Source organism: Manis pentadactyla, chromosome 12 (genome assembly GCF_030020395.1).
Source record: "Manis pentadactyla isolate mManPen7 chromosome 12, mManPen7.hap1, whole genome shotgun sequence".
NCBI classification, from domain to species: Eukaryota; Metazoa; Chordata; class Mammalia; order Pholidota; family Manidae; genus Manis; species Manis pentadactyla.
The window spans coordinates 66408029-66423823 of NC_080030.1; the positions used below are offsets into that span (position 1 = coordinate 66408029).

The 15795-nt window shown below is 36.5% G+C and overlaps 1 protein-coding gene and 1 long non-coding RNA gene across 8 annotated transcripts in view; one reads left to right on the top strand and one right to left on the bottom strand.

Moving 5' to 3' along the window:
• TRDN (triadin) overlaps positions 1 to 15795 on the top strand; it is a 377090-nt gene that overhangs the window by 168150 nt on the left and 193145 nt on the right. For all 7 annotated transcript variants that reach the window (XM_057489292.1, XM_057489293.1, XM_057489294.1 and 4 more), the window contains exon 10: positions 3558 to 3635. In XM_057489292.1, coding sequence (XP_057345275.1) covers positions 3558 to 3635 — 78 coding nt within the window. The remainder of the gene's footprint in view (positions 1 to 3557; positions 3636 to 15795) is intronic.
• LOC118921812 (uncharacterized) overlaps positions 1 to 15795 on the bottom strand; it is a 38713-nt gene that overhangs the window by 21379 nt on the left and 1539 nt on the right. The gene's annotated exons all lie outside the window — the stretch shown is intronic.

The window sequence follows — 15795 nt, forward strand, 5'->3', positions numbered from 1 at the left end:
ATTCAGCTCATAGCCTCCTAGTTGACTTGAGATTCTGAGTAATCCCATTCATCATTTCTAGCAAAGAAAACATCAGTAACTGAGATCATTAGAAGAATGCACACTGTATACTATCCCCAGTGGAATTTGAGTAAACCAAAAACAATCATACTGACTTGTATGAAAAGAAACTCAGAACAATAAAATATTGGCAGCTTACAAACATGTAATTCAGGTATTATGGAAATAAGCCAGCCAAAATCACTCAAGGAACAAAAATAAAGCCAACTCACTATGTTTGAATGTCAGAGGGATTTTCAGATAATAGCTTGTAAAATGAAGGGCACCTTTAGAGTTCCAATGTAAATTTCAACAAGGTAAATCTTCCTTTGGAGAATAACAGACCTCAGGAATTCTAAAGGAATAAATGCTTAGTAAAATTATAATCCTCTTTCCTGTAAATGAGTTCTGCTATTTCTGTCATGTTTAATTTTATCTGTTGCTGTGTCTTTGTTTTTTTACTTCAAAAATCTGTTTCAAGTCCTCTTGTGTAATTAATGGGATATAAATTGTAAATACATTATTGGAAAAAAATATTTTGAATATCTACTGTGTGTTAGGTATTCATCACTTAATTTTCAGAACTACCTAGAAAATATCCTCATTTTATAAAGGCCCTAATTGAAGTGTGGATACTTCATGACATTTTGAAATCCACACAGTTTATAAGTGATGGAGTCGAAACTCTCACATATAGTCATTTTATTCCAAGCATTTAATCTTCATACTAAGCAAAATTGCTTTCATTATAAAATTCCATTATTAATAAAGTATCATATGAATGTAATGTATTGCATATTACATATGCTATATATTAATTCATATAGCAAAATGGTCTCTGATTTCAACAGTTTCTCTGACATTATTTGAACATAAAAGAAGACTTTTCTATAAGTTAGTACTAAAGTGAGGTTTAATGCTCAAGTCTGGTGAGACTTGGTGCCCCTAGCACAACAAAAACTTGTCCTGAGTAATAATTCCCCTGCCAGGGAATCGTTGTTGCTATGAAAGTAGAAAGACATCTGGCTTTTTCTTAGTCTTTGTCTTGTGTTCCCTCTTCCCCACTGTGTCCATTGCCTCACAACCAAATAGCCATTTTAGAGAGCTTAGTGTAGTTGATTACAGGCATACAGAATCTCTGACAAAAACTGGATATTGCACTTATGCAACAGAAGCACCTATGTTGCAAACGCAGTTTGTCTTAATAGTTCTTCATAGTCTGGCACCCAAGCCTTTTCACCACATATTCTCTGTCTGGAATCCCTCCTTCTCCTCTTCCTCCCCCTCTTTTTTACCCAGCAAATTCCAGGTTACAATTAATCTCCTTCAGGAATCATTCTGCAACATCCCCTCTGTGTATGTAATTCCCATCACCACACTCTATTGTAATGATCTGTGTATAAGACTGTTTTAGCCAGTATATTGGGAACTTCTTGAAAGTAGGTTAGGATTTAATTGTTCTTCAGTGCTGGTACATAATAAGTGCTCACTAAAATCTTTTATAAATAAAATAATAACATTATAGTTCCTCCAGGAAAATCTAAGAATATTTTTTGTATAATAATTCCATGGGGAGATGATTTCATATATTTTGAAATAAATTCCTAAAAAGCTTAGAGACTATTAAAGATCATGATTACATATCACTGCTGTTCATGAAAGTAAGTATGAGAGGGAGACAGCAACTTAGATTGAACAGGCCCCATTTCACAAAGGTATTTTTGAGAGCCTTAGTATTTAGAAACAATTGATTTATATTCATAGTCGCCTATTTTAAGCTTTAGTCATCTAATTGGTTCCTTCTTAAATCTAGACTCTTCTTAGATTTTAAAAGCTACAAAATATCATTTTGCCTTAGAAATATTATTTTCAAGAACAGCTCTTAGGCAAGACTTGGGGATAGATCTTTGCAAGTACGTATTCCTTTGACTTACAAAGAAGGTGGAGACTCAGGGTGGCAGCTTCACCCTTTGTCCCTCTCAGCTGCAGTTCTGAACCCCCTTATGCAAGATGACCCTTGGTCTGTGCTCAGGCTGAGAGAGGCTTTAAACGCCCACATCTGGAGGCTGCATGGAAATGCAGTCCACCTCTTAGGAACTGAACAGCCTGAACCTGTTTACCTCTTTTCTCATACTACAAAATGAAATTACACTTATCTCCTAAAGATCTTGTGAAGATTAAGTAACTTACTACATCAAAACTGTTTGGGATCATTCTAGGTATGTAGTAAGCACTATATAAATGTTCGCTAGAAAAAATATTGTGTATCAAACTTGATTTTAATGTACCCAGCCTTACCTGTTATTGGTTTGTTAAAAACAGAATTTCACCTCTTGTTATGTTTCTATCAAATCTTTGCTCTCATGAGGAAAAACATAATCATCATATAGATGTATGCTTTTCTAATAATATGGCCTATATGTTATGAAACAATATGATTTGCTTTTAAGCATACTTGAACATGGTCAGTAATCAACGGATGGATCTAACAGGTAGAAGAAAAGCCTGTAATGAATGGAGACCAACCTCAGCTTGACATGAGGACCTGACAGGGGTCCCTTCTCACCACCACTGAAGGTGGGGTGTATGTAACTCTGATTGCTCCACTTGCTAATCCACACGTTACCAAAGGAAACTAATTTTGATGAATTATAAAAAAAGGAAAACTTCCAGTAAGCAGGCAAATCTGCTGACATTTGATAATAACTAGTTGTCAAGTGAGATTTTTGAAGGTGCACGTGCCCACGTCGATTCTTGGATTTAAAAGAAACACAGCAGGAATTTATGGAATGAAAATTAATGATAAGACATTTTGCAAGCACTTCATAAGGGATCATGCGTTAGTTAATGTTTACAGTTCATGGCCTGGATGGTTTTGGTTAATTAAAGAAATCACTTGGGACAAGGAAGCACTCAGAAACGATTGTGGGTTTTTATACAGTTCATAATAAGCCCAGAGACTTGAGAGTTCCTTTCAAGGTTCTATAAAAACTGAATATATTTTCCCTTTGGCCCATTATTTACTTAACTGCAGGTCATTTATTTTGGCAGGAGAAGATGTACCCTTTTCAATAGCAAAGACCTATGAATTTCAACCTTATTATATCACTTGAGAATTTTTAGTTAAATGAAAAAATGGTGATTTTTCTATGTATTAGGATTCCTTTCAGCTTCTGTGATTGTAGTTTCCATAATTTAAAGTGCATATTGAAAATAAATTGCCTTATTTGACTGCATGTAGATTTTCCATTAGTGAAGTCCAGTAGATATCCTTAACATTGTATATACATCTATGAAATGTAATAGAGTCAGAAATGGCCCTGAAGATAACAATCTGTGTATGTATCCACTTAAAGATGTTGCCTAATAACAATTTATTTTTGCATATTAATGTGAATTTACATTTCAGATTGTGAATTATGCATGTTTTGGATAGATCCTGCTAGTTGTGTTTTAATAATGGATTTTAATTTGTTAATACTGTTTTTTCTGTCCCTCTCCCTGCATTTTGTGCACAGGACAAAGCCCAGCCATACCACTTCCATTACCAAAAGAACAAGCTTCCAAACCCTCTCTAGCATCACCTACTCTTGAAGGCAAGTATTTTTACTTAATTTTCTAAAGATCCTCTCTACTGGAGACAAATTAGAATGTAGAGAAACAAAATAAACTAGTAATAGCAGCCACAAAAAAATCCATATTTTTCTTTCAAATAGATGTTTTGATGTTTAAGCTACAGTTTACCTTTCCTGAAATTATAATTTGCTCCTTTTTAGAAACTAGAAATTTCCCCTTATGATTCTATATAGGTGACTCTCAGCTTCCAGAAGGATGACTAGGTTAATACCCTGGAAATCAAGCTAGAAAGTATAGGGACAAATTGGGCATAAAATGCCTTGCAATTCTTGCAGTTTTTACCACAACTTGACCAATTTACTGTCTTAAAATTCTGGTGCCCAAATTTCTGGGTTTGAACCTAAGTTCTACCTCTTTCCAGCAGTGTACATTTACTTAAATTCTCTGCTACAAGTTTTGTTATCTCTAAGATGAGACAAAAATAGTACTAATCTCATAAAGTTATAGTGAAGATGAAATGGTGTGTGTGTGTTTATGCACCAACTCATTAGTGCTTTATAAAATTAGGAGTTATTTAAAACTAATAACAATTCGTTCTTCAAAATATGATATTTTGAAATCAACAAAATTAGAGGACAGAACTGTCACCATAATTTTGCTTGAAGTTCAAAATCATTTCTTCATGTCTTCATTCATTCATTGAATCATTCATTCAAGTATTAGTTATTAAATCACAACCATGGGATCATGGTAGGTATTGTCTAAAGTACTGGGATTCAGAGATTAAAGAAAATAGTTCCTGTTCTACCAAGATTCAATTTACAGGTACAAACTTAAGAGTAATTAAAGAGGAGCCAGATATAAAACACAAGTAATTAAAGCCAAGCACACTATAATTTTTTGCAAGAGTATAAATGGATGCTTCCTCCAGATCATTACTACAGTCCACCCGTAGCTATGTCCTATGCTGAAAGAGACCCTCTGTGGACACTCGTGGGCACCAGCATGCTTGTCTAAATTCTCCTCAATCTAACAGCTACCTGTTAGCATTGGCCACCCCTTGAGACTAGGGGTGACCACATGTGTGAGGATTCATTCAAGAAAAGGCTCAATCAGCTGATCAGCTGTTGGCAGCAGACAGGACTGTGTGTGGGGAAAACAAAGTCAGGGTTCTGGGATCTGTAGTGTAAGAGAGAAAAGATTCCCCTTGTGGGCCCTACAGCCTCCTAGACCCAGGGCAAGGTGTAGCCAGAGGAGGGCCTAGAAGATCCCCTGAAACTACAAAGCCTCCTCGAGGGACCTGGATTCTTAGGTTTGTGAGCTGATTACTGCAATGTGATAAGACCCCAAATCAGTCAGTACAGAGTACTGCGAAAACAGAACGGAAGGCATAGCCCCAGAAGAGGTGAGGAAGACAACAGGAAAAACTTCTTTACAGGTGTGACTGTGGAGCTTAAGTCCCAATAATAGGTGTCCATCAAGCAGGCAGGGAGGACAAGAGCATTACCAATAAAAGGACTGGCATATGCAAAGGCATGGAGAAGAGAAGACAGGGGTCTGGGCCAGAGAAGTATAGTTCAGCATGGAGAAAAGGAAGGAGGAATGGAGAAGGTTTGGGAGAGCTGATCGACAGGCATGCAGAGAGCAAAGCATAAAGTACTCATTGGCTAAGCTTGGGATTTATTTTGTCTTCAAAATTCTGTTATGAAACACTGAATAGTAAAATAAACCCAAAATATAGTCAGCCTGCAGTTATATTTATCAACATTCTCTCTCCTTAGGTATCTAACCCTTCTCTTCCTTCCTTCCTTCTATTTTCTGATTATGTTTTTGTTTGTTTTGCAAATCTCTAGCATCATGTTACCTTACCCAGCTAAAACATTTTTATTTTCTTTAACAATTTTTTGACATATGTACATGGGTCAAAGTTTAAAAGTTACAGGAATGGTGTAGGGCAAAAAGTCTCCCTCCTGGTTCTTTCCACAAACTATTCAACTGAAGTTAATTCCTTGTATAATTTTCCAGAGAAATTTTATGAATGTATAAGCACAAATATTTTCTCCTCAGTTAAGAGATTTTTATTTTTTTCTATAGAAAATGGAGAATTTTCCATGGATGGGTTACATATGTTCATTTAGGAAGATTAACTTCTCTGTCATCCTGCTGGGGTGGACCAGCGTTTTGGGGTTGGTCACAGGCACGTGGGAGTCCAAACGAGTTGTAAAGCCTGAACTAAACAGTGGGAAAAAGGAGATGGATCAGAAAAATATCTGGAAAGAGAATCAATTGGTTAACTATCTGATTAATAGGCACTGAGATAGAACAAGAAAGTAGATGACTCCAGGTTTTCTGAATTAAATATCCAGGTGGACATTGGTGTCATTAACTGTGATGAGAAACATTGAAATGAAATAAAATAGGCCTGGTGAGGAGGAGCAGGGAGGTGATGGGTTCAGACTGGGGCAGGAATAGTGTATCCCTAAGATGATTTAGGAAGGAGGTGGAGAGCAACTGAATATTTCTTTAAATGCTTTTAATTGAGTGTTATTTACCTGAATGTAATGGGCCAAAAGTCCTTCAGAATGACTGTAATGCTCCTCAGGGAGAAATTCTTACTGCTAGTAGTCTGAGATAAAATGATAGGTTTCTGGCCACGTACTAAGCAAGCTAGAAAGACTCACAAGAGAGTAAGAGGAATGGTTACTGAGAATAAGGGGAAAGGTTACATTATACTTGTAAATTGTAATAGCCTATTGTATAGTATGTAAAAGATTTGCATCTAGCCAGCTATACAAATTGAATGAAATAGCAATTTATAAATTTTAAATAAAAATCCCATATAATCTGCAAGTCAGGATTGTATCAGTGCCAATCTGAATAAAAAAGAATTTGTTTGGTCATTAGACACCATGATTTAATGTAAAATCTCCTCCAAGACTCCAAATCAATAATGCTTCCTGAATATTTAGAGAACAATCCAGAGCTAGTCAATTGCTTGAAACTTTTGTCTACCATCCAATTCATTTTATTTGACCCACACAGGTCTTTTATTTACTGATTTTTAAGTGTAATCATTTTAGATAAGGAAAGCTTCCCACTGTCTCCGTCAACTTCCACACCCCCGCTTCATCCATCCACCCACTTGGCTCCAGATGTCATTTCTGTGTTATGACAATTATATAAAGACAAATTCCTCTTGATACAATAATTTTTAAAAGTCCTTATCATTCTTGGCATCTTAGTCTGTGAGGGCTGTCATGACAGAATACCACAGATTGGGCGGTTTAAACAATAGAAGTTTATTTTCTGGCAGTTCTGGGGGTTGGAAGTCTCAGTGAGAGTGCCGACGTGGTCGGGTTCTGGAGACAGCCCATTACTGGCTTGCGGCCACCTTCTCGCTAGGTCCTCAAGTGGTGGAGAGAGAGCGCTGGTGGCTCTTCCTCTGCTTCTGGAGGAACCAGTGCAGTGGGATCAGGGCTCCACCCTTACGACCTTGTTTAAGCTTAATCACCTCCCAAGGCTAAATCTCCAGTGGATTTGGAGGGGACACAATTCTATCCACAGTGCTTGGTAACCTCTAAGTTTAGTTAATATATTGATAAAGCAGCCTGAATGTTTAACTCATATAATTAGAGTTGTTTAGATCTTTTTTAGTAATCAATGATTTTTCCTTTTCATTTCTATTATATATGGTTTTCTAATCACATAAAATCCCAATTTGCATTATCTGTATATGCTTATAATTGATAGGAGCTAAATGTTTTAAGAACTGTCTTGACTAGACTCAAATATAACTAAGTGTATACAGAAGGTAATAAAACAACAAAAACTTCAAGTAATCTTATCACTGGCAACTATTGTATATCATTTACCTAGCTAGTAAGCAAATTACTCAGAAAAAATTTTAGACAGCAGTCCAGAGAGAGAGAGAGAAAGAGGGAGAGAGAGAGAGATCAGAGTTCGGTTTCTGTTGGCATTTGGACTATAACAGTTTGGACTGGACATAATTTGACACAAAGCTGACAAGTGACTGTCTCATGGTTCACAGGACAAGAGATCGCCTATAAATAATCGTATCTCCTTTGGATTCATCAGATTCTAATTCTGTTATTGCAAGATGGACTAAAGAACTCCAATTCCCCAGTTTTAGGCAAATTTTAATGTGTTTGACTCCAGTTTATCTCCTAGAAGAGGTTCATAAAAAGCCAAGTAGCAAATGTTTTGCCTATCAGCCTATCACCTGGAAAAGGATGTGTCTTTTGTAAAGTGGGAGGGAAACTTGGCTTCTTTGAGTTCTGTTGCTATATTTAAGGAGCAATTTAATTTGACATTTCATCCTGGAACCCAGTACTGTGTTTGAGTGAGTAACATCACAGTCTTGTGGGATTACAAGTTGTTAGTGTCCACTTTGAATTCCCAGAGAGGCAGAGTCTTTGCCCCGAGGATGCTGGCACTCACCAGCTTCCCCAGGAGCCCACCTTCTCAGGCGGTGGGGAGATCATGGCTTTATCAGGGCCTGCAGATGCTCTGCCTGTGACTTCATTAACATAATTGATTAGGAACCAGGACATATTTAGTATTAATCAAGCTGTTTTTAGTTAGGCTGATTATGCACAATCCTTGATGTACTATTTAAGTCTGGAACTTCCTAAGGACCAAGTTGCAAGAAAATGGCATTATGTAGAAAAGGACTTACATGTGGCAGTAAAGATGATATTCAATTTGAGGAATACAGTTATAACAGGTCAAAATGTAGGAGCTTAAACATATTTTGCACTTTAATGTTTAAAAGGTGTACAGCTTATATATAGACTAGATTATTAAATTTGCTCACAGTACTTTGGAAACAATTTAGTATTTTATCACTAGATCTAAAAAAAATCATGGACCCTGTTGTGAGTGAAAGGGCTCTACACATCTGTGAAGCCCTTAAAGCCTCCTATCATAGCACTTAAATACAAAGTTTCTTACAGCACTCACTTCATCCTGTGAAATCCTGGTGCACTTCTTATCTCACGCCACTTAGCTAGCACCTTAAAGTTTTATATTTTATTTCACTCCTGTCCCCACACCACACGCTTTGTATGCCGTAATGAAGTTTTCATTCTTTGAATATTTGTATATAAAGGCTAACTTTTATTAAATCAGTTGTATCCTTTGATGCCCACTATATATTTTAGAATATGTTTGGCCAAGGAAAATTGGCTACAGGAGCATTAAAGAGATTTTGTATAATAAGCACTTCATGTAACCATTTTGGCCATTATTGTCAATTTGCATTTAATTATGGAGATAACTTAAAAAGAACTAACTTAAATATGAACCTAAATTAAATATAATATTAATTTTCACAATCTTTCAACAGAGTATTGAATTCTGTGACAGAATTAATTCCCGTGTCTATTGGGAACTCTCATTGGGGCTGGAAGGCCTACAAGTTCAAAGAGCCCTTTGTAGTTCTCTATATTTTTCACAAATGGAGCAGATCTATATGAGTTCCCCTCCCCATCATAAAATGACACCTTATTAACACTTTATTAACATTACAGGTGATTTTAACCTTCTGCGTGAGAGCCATTTTCTCATCAACCTTGCCAGGCCTGCGCTTCTCAGGAGAGCTTGGTCCCTAACTGCTCTCAAAGTCCTCAGTGATTAAACAGGACAGCTTGGGGCAACGTTTCCATTCCCACCTCATCACCAAAATAAGCTGCTTCATAAAATCTTTGCATAAGCACAATTATCAGATATGACCTCATTATTTTTATATCAATAATCCCAGAAGATTTTTTTTCTTTCCTTCTCCTTAATACAAGACACCCTCCCAAACACCATGCTTTGGTTGCCACTGGTCTCTGAAGAATTGTAGGCTTCCACCCACATGTAATTACTGGACATTGAATGTAAAATTGCCACAGCTTGTCTACTGTGGCAAATATGTGGAAGAAGTTAAGTGTTCCCTTATTAAGTATATATCATATTTACATACTTTCAATATTCCATTATGAAATACAACTTGCATGAATGAAGCCAATTATAGTAAGGTGAAAAAATACATTATGCACTATCATCTTCTTAAATAAATATATAATTTGTCCTACCTAAGTATTGCAATTATAAATAATACCCATATGTGGGCAAGAGAACTCTAGAGAGAAGGTGGAGGACCTGGCTTCCTATCTCAGCTTTGAAACAATGCTGATCAGTTGTATGCTCTTTATCAAATTGATGAACTTCTTAGAGCCTTCATTTTTTCGCCTGTAAACTGTGGGGCTTGATAACTGGTCTCTTAAGTCTCTCTCTGCTCTCCCAGAGATTTCAAGCTTTTTTCTTTTTTATCCAGGCTGATAGGTTGGTAATAAACTGTCTTACTAGCTGAATGAAGACTTCATGGCTTTACATAGTATTTAAATAATTGTATACGGAATGGTTGTAGTCCAGATAGAGATGTCAAACTTGTTGGGGCAACCAGGCATGCCTCTATGCAATGGATGATACTATGAAACATTGTGTACTGAAGTACAAAAGTGAGTTGTACAGACTATAAAGGCTGTAAAAGTTAGGGGGAAGAAGAGATATGAGTGAAGCAAGGCTATGCAATGAAATCACAAGACTGCATTGGGACATAAAGAGTAAGTTGGTAGGATTTGTATAGAGAGAGGAGCATTGTAAGAAACTTGTAAGATAATTTCTTACCGTAAGATGCATCCAAGGACAATGTTCTACAAGAACTAGTAATGTTTTATTTACAATCCTATTAACTGAGAACTTTATCACCTTAGCTATTCAGTGAGAAATATCCTGAGAAGAGCATAAAATAATAAAATAGAAATTTGGCCCCAGTTCTTATTCCATTAACTCTATGACACAATAAATTTTATTGAATTTTAGGCCAACATAATATTTTTCTTTGTCTGAGGGTAAAATAAACTCATATCTTTTGGTGATTTTTAATAGGATTGACTGTTAGTTATAAATTTTAGTAAAATAGGTAAGCCAAACTACTTGACCGCTCATTTAACTTAGAATGTTGCTAAGACAATTGAATAATGTAATGTATATAGCATTAAACTACATTTTCTAGAGCAGTTGGGTATTTAACCATTGGTTGCTATTATTATCATTATCATTTTTCTATCAGGAAATTTCTGTTACATATATAGTTAACTATTAATTTTTATAATAGTTTTTTTTGGCAGTTATAGAAATAATGAGGTAATTGCATTAATAACATTAGTCAGTATACACGAAACTCAATGAAATGTATTAATCCAGGACTGGGATCATGTCCTGAAGGGTTTTTCACGCTCGGTTAAAGATTTTACACCCCTTCATACCTGATATGAGCCTGCTAAGGCAATTGAGCAAAGGGTAGCATGATTATATTTTCCTTCTAGTTCATTGTGTCAGTTATAGAAAGGGTGGATGGTTATAGGTTAGAGTTTTGGGTTTGGAGATAAGACAAATATTGAAGGCTACTGCTAATGGGGAATATTTTGCTATGTGCCTAATCCCATTTAACCCTCAAAACAACTTCAAGCAGTGAATATGATTTCACATCATTTTACAGAGAAGATCAGAGAAATCAAGTAAATTGCCTAAGATAACTCATCACTAACAATGGTATAATTGGAATAGGAAGCCAGCCATCTCATATTCAAACTCAGTCTATTTCCATTATCTTAGACTAGCAATTAATAGGGCTGAGCCTAATTGCTAAAGCCTCATCTGATCTCAGTAAATAAGTGGCATAAAGAAACGAACAGGTTTGGGGAGATGATAATGAGTTCAGTTTTGGCTCGCTGAGTGTATCAGGGAGATAGTGTCACACTGAGGTGGGTGGTTTAGAGTGTTTTGAATGTAGCATTTATAAAGGTTTTTGCAGAGTTGTGGGAAAGCACCCCAGGACCACCTTAGTCAAAAGTGCTTGGCAGCAGCATGAAAAAAAACTAAGAGAAACAAAAAAGAAAATGCATTTTCCTGTATGAAGCTATCCAGAGATGAGTGTATGTGGCTGCAGAGTTTCTTGCTTGAGTAAAAGTCAAGAAACTTAAATTTAGCCTTTATTTTCTGAAATGCAAAAACACTGACAGGGAAAATGAAAACCACAGTGGGCTTTCTCAAACTCTTTCTCTCTCACACACACACATACACATTCAGAAGTTTCTTATGCTGTTTCACTTCTATGCAGAAAAGCGAACAAGAATAAATGTAGCAGCCTTCATCTACATATACAAAACCCATTTTCTCACAGATTACAGGATGTATAGATTTTTACCTGAGGACCAAGTGTATATGCAAATACCTGTAAAGGTCATGTGTTTAGTCTGTCCGTATAATTGAGGTTTCCTATCTTCTTGAAATAAGTGTGGTTCCAACTAAAACTAAATACATATTTTTGACTTGCTCTGATCATATAAAAAAATTACTGAGAGCCCTTCTCCACAGACTTCTGAAGGCTTAAAGAACTATAGCATGGCATCCTGAAAATGTCTGGGTTTACACTGGGAAGCTCTGGAGTCCCTTAGGACATTTACTTCATGATCAGCCCTTCATCACTAAGAGTTCTCAGGCTGTATCTGTAGCATGTGAGCACATCTGCACATCCGCTCCTTCAGCTGGCATTGATAGTAACACCTGCCGTGCTCAGTCCACAACCAGGTCCCACAACCGTTCCAGGTGCCATCGGTGGTTACTTTCCCAGGAGTAGCTTTTCCACTTTCACTTGGCCCTGTCGGGTTTGGGCCTCTCTGATGTTCCCTTAGACTTCACCTTTAATGACCCTAGAGCCCTTCTTGCAATTACTAACTTTCTTACTTCTTATTCCCATACTTGGAGTTCCTGGAGGGAATCTTTTAAAACTCTAGACCCCAGCAAGGGGTTTGACATAAGGCTAAATAAGCATTTGTTAATTAAGTGAAAAAATTATACAAGTTCCTGGGTAGTCAGGGAAAGGTGCTAAAGAATTGCTGGTTGTGAATTGTTTGTGGTTATTAGCTGATAATGAGAAGAGCTGGCCCCCAAGAAGAATTCAGTTATCACTAAAAGAAAAGTCAAGGCAAAGACAATGGATTCAGATCCTGAAAGACCAGCTTAGTTATACCAGATAAGTCAAGTGAAGTCCTTAATTTAGAGAGTTTTGCTGTCATAGCAACCTAATTGCAATGTAAAGTGAGGTACTCCCCCCACAGGCCTAGTATGTTGCATTCCTTCAAGAGTCCCAAATAAAATTCAGAAGAAATTGTGGGGAGATAAAAAAAGGAAAATAATATTTGTAATAAATTCTTTTACTTCTTCATTCTTCTTTCTTACAATATAATCACAGAATCCACTGAGATACTGGACACCACTAAGCAATGCCGAAGTTCCTCTTGAAACATAGTTCATCACTGTATAATTGCTCTCTTTGAAACCTTTCAGTGGCCTCCTGTGTTACTCATAGTAAATTGGAAAACTCATTCCATGAGCAACAGATTCCATGTTGTTGGCCCCTGCTAGTCTCTGGCCATGTCTCTAACCAATCTGCTTCTGTATCCTCTGCTCCACCCACACTGGTCTGCAGGCTCTTCTTTGAGTGTATCTACCATTATCCTGTTTCAAGGTCTTGATGAATATTTTTCTTTGCCAGAAAATTCTCCACAATGGCCCAAAGCTCTGTCACCTTTTTTAAAGAATCTTTTAAAATGTTACCCATTCAGAAAGATTTACCCTTGTTCCACCTTAAAAAAAAACAACACCACTTCCTATGCCCATGTCTAATCCTCTAAACCAACTTTATTTTTTTTTGTTACCCTTATTACCACCTGACATTATATGTACATATATATTCATATATGCATGAATATATGTGTATATATATATTATGTATATGTATGTATTTATTTCAGCCTCAAAAGTGAACTTTTCTCTAGCTTTAAAATATTTTAAGCAAGAACAAAGCCAGAGAACATAAAGCATCTATTTGCAACTCTAAAGCTTTTTAAGTTACCTGTTCCAGCAAAATTCAGAATTAAATTCAAGAAGATGCATACTTCATTTAGAAAATGAAGGAGTAACTGAATGAAGAGGACCTTAAATACACTCTACTTATTTCCCTGCTTTTAAAGCTGAAGACAAAATTTATTCACAGTTGCATAAAGCAGTGGTTACTAATTATAGCAAAATGAGGGAATGGATCCCTTTCTCCTTCATTCCAGCACAATGTCCCTTTCATAACATGTTAACTCCTGCCTATGTACTCTATTCCAGACAGAATCCCTCAGAGAAATAGGAATTAACATGCATTTACTCATATAGATCAGTAAGTGTCATATCTAGAAGAATTACTAAAGATTGTATGTGGCCAGATTTTTATTGTTTCAAAATATAGTAATATCTAGTTACTGTTGTCATTATGTTTTGAATATCCACTCTGGTCCAGGCACTTTAACTCAGTGTCTCTATACCTCACAACAAACCAACAAAGTAGATTTTATTAGTCCCATTTTCCAAATGAGGAAAATGTAATTCAGTGTGTCACAGCACATTGCCCAATGTCACCTAACCCAGAAGGACTAGAGTCAGAATTCAACCAGGGTCACCAATGCTAGCACGCATGCTTTCTGTCTGCCCTCTTGGCCCTCTGTAGATGACAGTGGAGAACTCTGACAATCACCAGTGTGATTAACTTAGCTGCTTGTGTGAAATTTTCCATGATGGCTCTAGTGAGTCGGGTTTCAGGCCAAGCCCCGCCACTCTAAAGAAAGAAGGCGATAGTGACGAGGTATGTTGGAATGCATTGTTAAGAAAGAAACTTGCCTTTATTTACTTGACTGGGACCAAGAATACTTCAATCCTGGCCAAAGAGGGTTAGAAGAAAAGCATCCATCCGACATGTAAAATTTGGATAGTCTCTACACCAGAAAGACAAAGAAGGGCGAAACAAAACCTAAGATGAAAATGAAACATTTGCATTTGTTTCCTCATTTTGCTCGGAACAGGCATCTCAGCAAGCTTTACAATTATAATTAACTATTGTGCATTTTCTGGCTTTGAGATGGCATAAAAACATTTAAAAGCAAGAGAAAAAAAAAGCCCATTGTAAATGCTTACAAAGTAAAAAAGTAAGTCGTTTAATTTTTCTTTCATCTGATGTTAATTTATGCAGAAGCTAATAACATATTTGTGGCTCGAGCTGCTCATTGTGCAGAGGATTTCTCTCTCAACCAGCCTTTCCTGTGATCCCTGCCAGATAGAGCCATCACTTCAGAGCTCATGGCACTTTTGCCGGGAGAAGGGCAGTACCCTGATAAGTTCGCGCTCTGTAGGCAGATTTAATTGTTAACTCTCTGAAAACCAATGACACTGAATGTTCTAACTCTCCTGCAGCTGTCACAAACAAAGCAGCAAACAATTTGGAAGAGAGGGTGAGGAGGAAATTGGACATGTAGGTGCATAGTCTTATGAAAGGGGAAGAGCACTGCTGATTGTGGATGAAGGAGAAAGTCAGCAGGAGAGTTTACACACAAAAAAAACATTGGTTACTTTTATATCTAAGCAGGATATAACTAAATTGCTGTGTTTTTTATAATTCCACTCATTCCACCGTTGCCAAGTCACCTATAGAATAGAGACAATAGTACTTGAAGAAATGCAGAATCTTCAGAAGTTGATGTTTTAAATGAATTCACCATGAATAAAGTGAGTCTGTAATGACAGCTTAAAGGTCTAATTCATAAAAATGTTATTAAAGTTCATTATTTACACCTGCTTTTTGTGGGCTTCTGCTCTTCTTCATGACTCTCTGTGTATGGCCATAATCACAGGCAGAGTGTGTAATGGAAGCATTAATTCAATCTGAATTAAGGCAAGAATACTGTACCACTACAATAAAATCCCAGCTATATTAATTTAAAGGGTAGAATTTATTTCACAAGTGCATTATTTTTTTAAAAAGTGAAAAGAATGTTTTCTGTCTTAGGACCTCAAATATCTACTTTCATTCTAAAGTTCAAAATAAAGATTGGCTAATTGGCAGACACTCTAAAATGAAATATTAATTCATCATTAATTCGTTATGAATCTTAGAGAGTTGCACACTGAGTTATGATCTTATTGTGACTATGGCATTGATTTTTATATGGGTTAAGAAATACGTGAGAGTAATCTGTATTTTAATTAACCCATTTTCTGGCACATGAATCA